This window comes from Cajanus cajan, chromosome 5, assembly GCF_000230855.2.
Source record: "Cajanus cajan strain Asha chromosome 5, NIPB_CcT2T_4, whole genome shotgun sequence".
NCBI lineage: Eukaryota > Viridiplantae > Streptophyta > Magnoliopsida > Fabales > Fabaceae > Cajanus > Cajanus cajan.
In genome coordinates, this window is record NC_138521.1 from 59,802,061 (window position 1) to 59,814,904 (window position 12,844).

At 35.8% G+C, this 12,844-nt stretch overlaps 1 protein-coding gene across 2 annotated transcripts; it reads right to left on the reverse strand.

Moving 5' to 3' along the window:
- Nucleotides 1-1,921: 1,921 nt before the first annotated feature.
- On the reverse strand, nt 1,922-6,229 carry LOC145958403 (uncharacterized). Of its 2 annotated transcripts, none has more exons than XM_083075516.1 (2): nt 5,601-6,229; nt 1,922-3,885 (listed from the first exon to the last, which is right to left on the reverse strand). In XM_083075516.1, the coding sequence occupies exon 2, from the start codon at nt 3,882-3,884 to the stop codon at nt 2,067-2,069; it is 1,818 nt and encodes a 605-aa protein (XP_082931642.1). In that variant the 5' UTR covers nt 3,885; nt 5,601-6,229; the 3' UTR covers nt 1,922-2,066. The 2 variants fall into 2 exon arrangements, with proteins under 2 accessions (XP_082931642.1, XP_082931641.1); XM_083075515.1 differs by having other exon boundaries at nt 1,922-4,324.
- Between the last annotated feature and the right edge of the window lie 6,615 nt (nt 6,230-12,844).

Below are 12,844 nucleotides of genomic sequence, written 5' to 3' on the forward strand. Positions count from 1 at the left end.
GCCCGTTCTCCCTCCGGAACAGCCCATTCTCCCTCCGGAACGGCCCGTTCTCCTTCCTAGAACGGCCCGTTCTCCTTGCCGGAACGGCCCGTTCTCAACTACAATATGTAGTTCAATTCAGTAGTGTGGAACGGCCCGTTCTAGTTTGGGAACGGCCCGTTCTGGGCTACTGAATCAGCCTTTTTTTTTTTTTTTTTTTTTTTTTTTTTTTTTACAATGTTACAATACTCCCCAACAAATAAGAATTTTCGTCCCCGAAAATAGGCTTACCTGAAAAGAGGAATGGATATTGTTCCTTGAACCGACTCTCTTCTTCCCAGGTTGCCTCACTAGTAGCTGCATCCCAAAGAATCTTCACTAAGCTAATAGACTTGCCTCGAAGCTCTTTCAACTTGTGATCAATTACAGCTATCGGTCTCTTCTCGTAAGTCAAGTTTTCTCTAACTTGCACCTCATCCATCTCTATCACGTGACTCGGGTCTCTGATGTACTTCCTCAACTGTGAAACGTGAAACACATCATGCAGGTTGGACAGAATCGGAGGTAACGCCAACTGATAAGCTACTGGACCTACACGACGAAGGATCTGATAAGGACCAATGAACTTCGGTGTGAGTTTCTTGGCCCTTACAGCCCTTCCCACTCCAGTAGTGGGTGTCACCCTGAGAAACACATGCTCTCCCTCCTCAAACTCTAGAGGTCTCCTCCTCTTATCAGCATAAGACTTTTGTCGATTCTGAGTAGCTCTCAACCTCTCCTGAGTCTGTCTCACCATCTCAGTAGTCTGAAGAACTAACTCTGGACCAACCACTACTGACTCACCCTCCTGATACCAACATAATGGAGTCCTACACCTCCTGCCATATAGAGCCTCAAAAGGTGCCATGCCAATACTCGCATGATAACTATTATTATAGGTAAACTCTACCAATGGCAACACCTCCTCCCAGCTACCCAGATGGTCCAACACACAAGCTCTCAGAAGATCCTCTAGTGACTGAATTGTCCTTTCCGACTGACCATCTGTCTGTGGATGATAGGCGGAACTCAACCTCAATCTCGTTCCCAACGCCTGATGTAGAGTCTGCCAAAACCTTGAAGTAAACCTTGGATCTCTGTCAGAAATAATACTGGAAGGCACTCCATGCAGCCGTACTATCTCTCGGATATATAACTGTGCAAGCCTCTCCAAGGACCACCTCTTGTTGACAGGAAGAAAATGAGCACACTTTGTCAACCTATCAACAATCACCCAGATAGAGTCACTGTTCCTAGTTGTCCTAGGCAATCCAACCACAAAGTCCATAGTGACACTATCCCACTTCCACTCAGGAATCTCCATCAACTGTAAAACCCCTCCGGGCCTCTGATGCTCAATCTTCGCCTTCTGACAAGTCAAACAAGCGGCTACAAACTCTGCTATCTCCTTCTTCATACCAGGCCACCAAAAACTTTTCTTGATGTCTTGATACATCTTAGTCATACCAGGATGTATGCTAAGACGACTCATGTGTCCCTCCTCTAGAACAACTCTCCTCAACTCTGAATCACAAGGCAGACAAATTCGACCTCTGAATCTTAGAATCCCATCAGTACCAAGCTCAAAACCAGCTGCCCTCTCAGTACCAAGTAATCCCAAAGTCCTTAACAACTCTGGATCCTGTAACTGTTTAGTTCCCACCTGCTTCAAGAACTCATTAGTTATGGTGATCATACCACAGCTAATGTGATCCTGAACAACCTCCACCTCTAGTCTCAAATCTCGGAACTGTTCAATCAACTCCAACTCCCTAATCATCATAGCCGACATGTGAATGGATTTCCTACTCAATGCATCAGCTACCACATTCGCCTTTCCAGGATGATACATCAACTGGAAATCGAAGTCCTTTAGAAATTCCATCCACCTCCTCTGCCTCATATTCAACTCTTTCTGATCAAACAGATATTTCAAACTCTTGTGATCACTGTATACACTGAATCTCGCACCATACAGATAGTGCCTCCACGACTTCAAGGCAAATACCACAGCTGCAAGCTCCAAATCATGAGTAGGATAATTTCTCTCATGGGTCTTCAGTTGCCTCGAAGCATATGCCACTACTCTCCCTCCCTGCATCAACACACAAACGGGCCCCACCATCTTTCTTCTTCACTAACAGTACCGGAGCACCCCAAGGAGAAACACTGGGCCTCACCATCTGTTTCTCCAACAAATCCTCAATTTGTGTCTTCAGCTCTACCAACTCAGCTGGAGCCATCCTATAAGGAGCCACTGATACCGGTCCTGCACCTGGTACCAGATCAATGCTAAACTCAACATCACGCCTGGGTGGCAATCCTGGCACATCATCTGGAAACACCTCAGGAAATTCACTGACAATCTCGATCCCAGCGATAGCTCTCTCTGTCTCAATACTCAAAGTTGCAAACAACATGAAGCACTCAGCTCCATCCCTCATCAACTGCTCAGCCTGACCCGCTGATACCAACACCTCATCCTCCAACTGAGGAAACATCAACTCTCTCCGAGCACAATCTATAAGGATGTGATGGGCAGATAACCAATCCATCCCTAAGATTATGTCGATATCCACCATGGGCAACACAATCAGGTTCACTCGGAACCTCCTACCAGACACCTCTATCGGGCATCTCACACACATCTCCGACGTCACCACAGAAACTGAAGCCGGAGTAGACACAAACAAATCAACATGCAAGGAAGATACTGACAAACCCAATCTCTTCACACAATCAACAGAAATAAAAGAATGCGTGGCTCCAGAATCGAATAAAAATAAAACATCCTCACCTGCTGCCTTCCCCTTTCCCTTCACTAAGTCTGATGAAGTAGAAGCCTCTGCACCTGACAATGCAAACACTCTCCCCGCAGCTGTAGGTCTGGGTGGCCTCGCAGATGAAGTCGCCGGTGTCTGACAATCTCTAGAGATGTGGCCTGGCCTACCACATCTGAAGCAAACATTCCCCGGAAGGGAACAATCTCTCACCATATGTGCTCCTCCACATCGATAACACCGCATCGACTGTGCTCCGCCCTGAGGAGTAACAGGTCGAGGTCCCCTACTAACAGCTCCTCTCTGAGACTGTACAGGTCTGTCATAAGGTCCCCTCTGCTGGCCTCCCCTCCTGGACCCAGATGATCCCTCCTGAACTCTAGCAGCCTTACTGCTGCTACCACCACTCTCCAAACTCTCAACAGTCTTTGCCTTCTCAACCAAGGCAGGAAACTCTACTATGGACATGGGGACTATAACCCTCTTCAGCTCGTGCCTCAATCCCTCCGCAAACTTTCTACATCTCCAAGCCTCGGATATGGCCTGAGAGTAGAAACGAGCTAGATGCTCAAACCTCATAGCATACTCAGAAACAGACAAACTCCCCTGATGTAATCTCATGAACTCTGCCTCCTTAGCGTATCTAACGCTATCCGGGAAATATTTCTCCAAAAAGACCCTCCTGAAGCAATCCCAGTCAACAGGCACACCCCTGCTCTCTAACATCTGCCTGGTGCCTCTCCACCAGTACTCAGCCTCGCCCCCCAGCATGTAAACTGCATAAGCCAACTTTCTCTCATCAGAAGATCCTAAAACACTAAAAATCTTCTCCATATCCCTCAACCACTGATCCGCCACATCAGGATCTGAATCCCCTCTGAACTGAGGAGGCTGACATCCCCTGAACTCTGCTAAATCTCTCCCCTCCTGAGAGACCACCGGTCTAGCTGCATCAGCCGCAGCTCTAGCTGCCTCAGCCGCAGCTCTACCTGCCTCCATATGAGCAAAGTGAGCACTCTGCTGCTGCATCGCCATGGCTATCATCTCCATGGCCCTAGCAATCTGGTCATACTGGGGTCTCACCATACTACAAGAATTCAAACATCCTATTAGTAACATAATACCCCCACAATTCACCAAAGGCTAACACATATCAGAGATATGACACAACAGAAACCTAGAAGGATCACTCCCCACATAGTATCCTAAAAGACTCGACCGGCTCTGATACCATAAAAGTGTAACGACCCGCCACGGTCTCTACACTTAGTGGAATCGCACTACAACTAGTTAACTAAGAGAATATTAAACTGGATAACACATACATACAGGCATAAATATAAAGATCGAAATAATTAAGTTTCTGTATATAAAATATAGCACCATATATGTACAGTCATCCCAAAATATTCCTTAGTGCCGGTCAAGCACTGACAAAAAAAATGTTACCCAGAATGGTAACTCAAAACACGAGACTCAGCTCCTCGTCTCACAACGATCATCTCTACTCCCAAGCTATCCCTGACCTGCTCCCATACCAAGTATGATCATCGCAGTTCCACCACATGGAAAACAGAAGGGTAAGCTAGAATTCAAAGATCAATAATACAAGTACAGAATAAAAATTCTATACTACACATGCATCCCAAATCCTGTCCCTAAGGAACCTTTCATCTCAATCAATCATTCATTCACCAAACATGAAGTCAAACACCACACTTCATCATATTAATAATCATGCAATGAATGCAACTCATGACAGATAGGCATACATATCAATCATCTAATGCGTCGTCACGCATACACCTAGGAGATCTCCATAACAATAGAGCTGTATAAGTGACATTCCATCCTACCGAAACCACCCCAACCGTTTTCACGCCCAATGCGCCCGCTCGGTCACAGCTAAACAGGATATATAATCCTCACTCGGGTTTACTCGGATGATGTCACTTACACACTTGGAAGTCCAGATCCACCGTCAGGTATAGCACAGCTGGGTACGGGCTTACCACGACCTTGGCATGCATTAACCAAGTCAATTGTGGAGTTCGCCCACCGACTATCCGCAAGGATCCACGCACCTTCCCGAGTACTTGGTTAAGGGAATAACCCTCGACCTCATACCCTGCTCCAACACTAGCTAAGGACTTAGAGGAGACTCACCCAACCCAGTGGCCTATCTGAGCACCACTCTCCCAAATCCAGTGGCCTCCCAGAGCACCACTCTCATATATTAGTGGCCTATCCAAGCACCACTCTCAAGAGACTCTATGTGAGCTCTTCCAGTTCGAAATATTTTTCCTCTCCTCAAGTCCTAGGCTAGACTCATGCCATAGGCATCACATGCAATCATGCATCATACATCATAATGGTCTGCCCACCATCATGATCAACAACCATACACATGTCATAAGACATCACATGCAATAATGCATCATACATCATAAATGGTCTACCTACCATTATGATCAATACATACCATATGAACGTATCATATTCAAACATTCATATATATCATCACAAAGCATACATATGAATCACACCTCACCATACATCATATATCATACATACATGATCTAAAACTTCAACTTTAAACATGCATAAGCATCAATTCATTCATAAATATATTCAAGCACAGTGTCGTCAACTCGCGCCTGGCCTAACACCAACCCAAGAGCTCTAAGCTCTTCCACGCCTGATACGCTCAACCTGCGCCCGGCCTAAAACTATTCAGAGAGTTCAAAATTCTCATCCAAACTAACAAATTCAGCCACATGCAAACAATCTAGCTTCCCTTACCTGAAGATTGGCTCAGATAGCCAAAGACTGAATCAAAAGTATAATTTCCCCTCGAGGCTCAACTCGAAACTTCAGTCCTCCCAAAACAAGCTTTCTAATCTGAAATTCAAGAAAAGACAGAAGGAGTTATTGATCTAGAGGAGAAAAGGAGTTAAACAGAGAAATTTGGGAGAGAAAGGAGCTCACTGACTCAGAGACCTTCTCTCTAAAACTTCTCTCTAGAACCATAACTCCTCACGGCCCCCCCTTCACCCCTATTTATAGGCAATCCGGAGTGGCCAGAACGGCCCGTACCGATACCGGAACGGCCCGTTCTGAACTCCCAGATCACGCACAAAATCCACGCCCAGAACGGCCCGTTCTGAAAACAGAACGGCCCGTTCCGGGACTCATCCAGAACGGCCCGTTCTCCCTCAGGAACAGCCCGTTCTCCCTCCGGAACGGCCCATTCTCCCTCCGGAACGGCCCGTTCTCCTTCCTAGAACGGCCCGTTCTCCTTGCCGGAACGGCCCGTTCTCAACTACAATATGTAGTTCAATTCAGTAGTGTGGAACGGCCCGTTCCAGTTTGGGAACGGCCCGTTCTGGGCTACTGAATCAGCCTTTTTTTTTTTTTTTTTTTTTTTTTTTTTACAATGTTACAGCAATCAAAGTACAATCATATATATATATATATATATATATATATATATATATATATATATATGAGGAGGGTTCAAAAGGCACCGGTGTAATTTTTATCAAGTGTTACACTGCTCAATAACTTTATATTAAATGTTATTTTTTTAAATCTAACCGTTAGATTTAAAGTTCGTATCACGTAGATCATATATGTCAAATTTTGTTAAAATTGAACAACAACTTGAAGGTAATCAAAATCTTCATATTTTAGTATATTTTGAAATATATATATTATGTCAATTTTGTTTTATGAGAATGGAGTATCAAATCATCTTAGATTAATATAAAATTTGACATACATGATGTAAGAGATATGAACTTTCAATCTAACGGTTGGATTTTCAAAATTCACATTTAATATAAAGTTATTGAACAGTGTAACACTTAGTAAAAGTTACATCGGTATCATTTGAACCCTCCTCTATATAATATATATATATATATATATATATATATATATATATATATATATATAAATTACTCCCAGTGTTCGAGTACTAGATGTACATTTCTGTTAAATATTTAAAGTAAAAGTTTTTTTTTTTTGCATGATAATCTTAACTCGAATAGGATTGTCTTATCCAAAAGTACATATTTTATAAAAAGAAAAATACTTAATAGAATCATGAAAATGATTAGAACTTGATTAAAAATAATTTATACATTTAAAAATCTAATTACAAACTTTTTGATACACTACTAGAATTTTTCTTATTACATACGACTTTTTCTGTGAATTTTTATGAAAAATTCGCAGGAAACGTTGTTTCTACAAATTTTTCTGCGAAAGTTTATCTTTAATCGATATGGAACTTGAATTTGTTTTAAAATATTAAACTTATAAATTTAAATATTTTTTCCTGCGGATTAAAATTTGCAGGAAAAGTTACCTGTAAAATTTTTCTACCATTTAGTAAACATTACTTGCGAATTTATATTTTGCAAGAAAATCTGCAAGAAACAAAATAAAATTCTTACAATATTTTTTGCAAATTTTTACCATGAAAAAAAAAATTCTATGATTAAAATTATAGCAAAATTTGTAAGAAATATCTGTAAATTATTTTTCACACAAAATTTCTGTGAATATTTTTTTACAGGAAAATTCATAAAAAAAATTTCTACAAATATTTTTTTGCAAGAAAATTCACAAAAAAATGACATTTTTATAGTACTGATACAGTGCCATTAATATTCTCCATTTTTGACAATCTTCCTGAAGCTATATAAAATCATTATAATTAAATAATAAAGCTTTTTCTTTGAATATTTAAAATAACTATATTCTCAAAACTTAAATTCGAAACATCTAATTAAACTAATAAGATATGCATGCAGTAGGGGGATTTCTCAAAAGCTACTCATCCTGTGATACTCTTTTCAAAGTACGCTTAATTGCTAATCATATAAGATACGATGTATCAGGACTGGTATGATATTGATGACACCTAATATTTTCACCATCTAAATTGGAGTCGTTGGCATCCCTAGCGGTTTGTTTTGTTTGGTAATATAGCATGATTTTAGGAAGATAGAAATATGTGAAAAAGAGGTGATAGACAAAATGAAGTTTTTTTTTTTTTTGTTGTTGGGGAAAACAAGAAAGAATAGTGTGTGGGGATCCACATTAAAAAATAATATCCCTTCATGTGGTGAGATTTTATGGGAGAATGGAGAAAAAAAAAATATTGACTGATCCAAAAAAATAAACTACATTTTTTTAGATTAAATAAATATATTTTGGAGGTAAATATGTTCTTATAACACACTCATTTTTGGTAGAATCTTTTATTATCCAAACAAAGCATAAGTATCGATTAAACCCACTATCATATTACGCCGGAATCAAACAGCTATCCCTCTTTACAATATAAAGTTTCAAAGTAAAGGGAGAAAAATAAAAATTTAAAAAAAATGAAGAAGAAATGAAAAAGTATCGCTATCATTTTAAATGGTATAAAACAAGAAAACAGCACATGGGCGTAGGTAATTGACCTTTGGTTGTGAAGCACATGGGTCTCTGCTTTAGATAGAACGAGTGAATGAAGTAATCAGCAGAACTACAACGATGCCTGACATGGGACTGCACGACAATTACCAATAAAACGCCATTCCATATGTTTCGACAAATAAAATGTGGATGTCTTACCTACAAATTCTTTTCCAACTACTGACATTTTTAACGTGTGCTTTAATGCATTACAATTTTTAAATTATTTCTAATTTCTATATTTAGATCAACACCATTTTCTTATACCATACCTATTTATTTATTTTATATTTTCCTTTTTCTTTTCTCTTCATCACATTTATTTATTTCTTTCTTATCCCAAGATATATATGCCCTGAAAAATGAAAAATAATAATTTATTATTTTCAGGTTCAGCGTCCGATTATGGGTACCAAACACACTGATAATTGTTGTGGAGATAAGATTACAAAAGATGATACTAAACAAAGCCATCAACCAGCAAATAGTATTGATTACACATATGCTGCACATGATGCATTTAATATGATTATCTAGCTGCGATGATTATTTAGCTGTGGCATTTATGCTTGAAAATAATTGCATATTACATAGGTACGTAGGTCCATTATATACGTATGAGTTGAATACATAAAATGGTTCAAATCCGTATTCAAGATAATTCTTCTTTCTGACAATAAAATTTACGTACATTCCAACACTTTTTTGTTAAGTTTTACTCAAACATATATTACCTTAATAACAAAATTAAATACGAACATAAGTATAGAGTATTTTATCTCCAAAAATATTTGCAGAAACTGATTCAATTCACTCTATCAGGTGATATCAACTAAACTCCAATTTGACGCTTCTTAATCATTATGATCCAAGATAACAGCAGAACTGTAGAAGGGTGTGTTGGAAAAAACAAAAACATCAAAATGGTTGTGTTGTTCATTTTTCCCTTTTGAACATCTATTGTGTCCTGTCCGGTATCTATGAAAACAAGAAACGATGTGGTGTCGTGACAGTAGCGACAACTTTTTGTAAACAGAAAAAGTAAGAAAGAAAACGTGCATAGATATATGGCCCATTTTTTAGGGGTAGTCTTCTAGGGTGGTAGTGGTGGCAAATAGTATTATAGCTCGACGGCACTGTCTAGCAGGCGTAGGCATCGTGCGGTGGAGCCAACCAGCCACTGTACAATGCATCATACGTACCCTTTCCCTTTGTGACGCAAATAAAGTCAAAAGACAACACTTTAATATTAACCATAAAGAAAACCAACCGAGCTGGTTAAGTGGTTGTAAGATACTATACGTTCTAAAACACCAAAATTTGATCTACACGTCTCTCATCATCGATATTAAAATAATATTTTTACGTGAAAATCACGTTCTACAAATACAAGTTAATGTTGATTCTCAACCTTGAAATATTATGCGAAATTATACTCATGAAAAAAAAAATATTAACTATAAATAGTACGGAATAGAACTGTTAATTAGAGGAAGTGTGTGTGACACAGTGACCGTACATGCAAACTCAATCACAGCCTAACTTCACGGATTCGACTGACAGCGTTGCATATAGGGATGGATGGATCCAAAAATCTATGGAAAAGGTCATAAAAAATTTAATAATTGGTTTGTCCGGAATGAACGAAACCGCCAACCCGAATTCTTTGTAGATGTTTGATCTAATTAAGCAAGCTGTACGTGGACTTTATCCAAGTTATGGAAGGTTTTGATCTGATTTAAATCCTGCTTCTGCACCACCAATGATGTGCTATTTATAAAGATTCAATGAACTTTCACGTTGAAAGTCGGTAAAAACTTTTGCACAAAGATTATATGCAGTGTAGTAGTAAATACATATACTTTAGTGACGTTCGGACTATGGCCAATTTTCAATAAATGTATATAACTTAATGAGGAAAGGAATGAAGACAAACTATGGGAAAACTAGTGTAGTGAGGTGCTCAGACATACATATGATAAAAATTAAAGTTAGTTTGATAGAGAAAATAAACTGAAATTTTATTTTTTTATAAAATTATAAATAAAAACTATTATTGTTATTATTTTAAATTTATTTATTATATATATATATATATATATATATATATATTATAAGGAGAGATCCATTTACTGTACTTAATAACTCGTGTTCTACATCAAATTTTAACGTTTCAATCGTTAAATTAAATTTTTTTAATTAATACATAAATTAAAACTATAATTTTTTTAAAAAATTGAAAACTATTTAACCTTTGTTTTATTAATTTAAATTGACAGATAATCATAAATATATTTTAAATGTTAATTTAAATTTATATAATAAAGTATCATATATATATTTTCAATTTTTTTTAAAAAAATTATAGACTTGATCTATATATTAAAAAAATTTAATTTAACAATTAAATTATTAAAATTTAATATAAATAATAAATTATTAATTAAGTGAAATAAATATACTAAAACTTATTTTTTTTTTGGAGTGTGAATATATATGAGGGATCCCATCTTATCTCTACAAGTTGCAACAGTAGTTCTATTTTTCACCGTAAAATTTCACACATTTCTCTCTTCGTTTTAGAAAGAAAGTTTTACATAATGTCTCACATTAAAAGACATATTTTCCCCCCTTTTCTCTTCATACCAAGTACATTTCATTTTTCAACTTCTTTTCATTTCTCCACACTCTTATTCCTTTATTTTTTTCCCACTTACTATCTTTCTTCACAAACACAATCTAAATGTGTATTATGTTTTTTGAATATTGAGAATGTTAGTTACACATTTTTTTAACAAGTGTTTTATTGTTGATTAAAGTTTTATTGAAAATTATAAAACAAGAAAAGAGACTCATTAAATAAGTAACAAGACTTACTAATTATAGTTTTGAATATATTTTATCTAATAATTAAAAATATATTTAAAAGAATGTATTGTTAATACATGTGACTTTAATATCATAAATTAACTTAATATATAGATGCAACAAATAAACAAAATCACTAAAATCACATGAAGGAATAACATTGAGGGAGGAAGCTAAGTCGTAACATTATGTAGTGAAATTATGAGTGTTTGGTTTAAGAAAAATGAAAAAGAAATAATATTACAAAGTTATATAATTTGAATGAGAAGACAAAGGATAAATCAAAATAAATTAAAAGTCAAATTTTTATTATGCTTATATTTATGTCGGGACAAACATTGTATCACAAATCGTTGGTCGGTGATCCTTTGCTATATATATTTTCACTCACATTAGCATGAAAAAAAAAAAAAAAAAAAACGAGTCCCACCACTTTTTAAAGCTCTCTCTCCTATTTCAATTGCACCAAACAATCCACCTTATTCCCTTATCCCTATTTTAACTGTGTTTCATAGGTTAGAATTTAGAAATACATTAAACAAATATTACTGACACTTTTTCTAACATACAAATTTTATGTATACATATTATGCTTTTAGCTCTTAGGAAAAAATTATTGTTTTAATTTGTATTAATTTTAGTCTCATATTTGTTAAGTGATAATATGATCAATAAATATTGAAAATTAAGCAGGACTATTTTCTAAAATGATAAAGATGACAAAAAAAAAAGAGGAATTTATTTAAAAATTTATATTTTGTAAGGTATAAACCAGTAATATCTAATGCTAAAATAGAAAAATATTGATAAAAATTTATTTCAAAAAAATCAAGAATAAAATAAAAATATGATATGATGACTAAAATTTATTCAAATCTTTTATTTTTTTTAAAATTTTTTTTGTTATTACTTGCTGAATTTGATTTAATTTTCCATCCGTGGTGGCAACCAAAGTACAATCATATATATATATATATGAGGAGAGTTCAAACGACACTGGTGTAACTTTTATTAAGTGTTACACCGCTCAATAACTTTATATTAAATGTGAATTTTGAAAATTTAACCGTTAGATTGAAAGTTCATATCTCTTAGATCATATATGTCAAATTTTATATTAATCTAAGATGATTTGATACTTCATTCTCATAAAAAAAAAAATTGACGTAATAACATTTCAAAATATACTAAAATATGAACACTTTGATTACCTTCAAGTTGTTGTTCAATTTTAACAAAATTTGACATATATGATCTAAGAGATATGAACTTTCAATCTAACGGTTATTTTTTCAAAATTCACATTTAATATAAAGTTATTGAGCGGTGTAACACTTAGTAAAAGTTACATCGATGTCGTTTGAACCCTAAACGACCCTCCTCTCTCTCTCTCTATATATATATATATGTTATAATTATATGGTGTAACTTTTACTAAGTATTACATCACTCAATAACTTTATATTAAATGTGAATTTTTTAAATCCAACTGTTAGATTAAAAGTTTATATCTCTTAGATCATATATACAAAATTTTATATTAATCCAAGATGATTTGATACTTCATTTTTATAAATCAAAATTGACGTAATATATTCATTTCAAAATACACTAAAATATGAATACTTTGATTACCTTCAAGTTGTTGTTCAATTTTAACAAAATTTGATATAAACAAATAAAGTGGTATGAACTTTCAATCTAAT

What these genes read in the sequence shown, in the direction of transcription:
- LOC145958403 (XM_083075515.1), bottom strand. Translation starts at nt 3,917, where the DNA reads ATGTTACTAATAGGATGTTTGAATTCTTGTAGTATGGTGAGACCCCAG.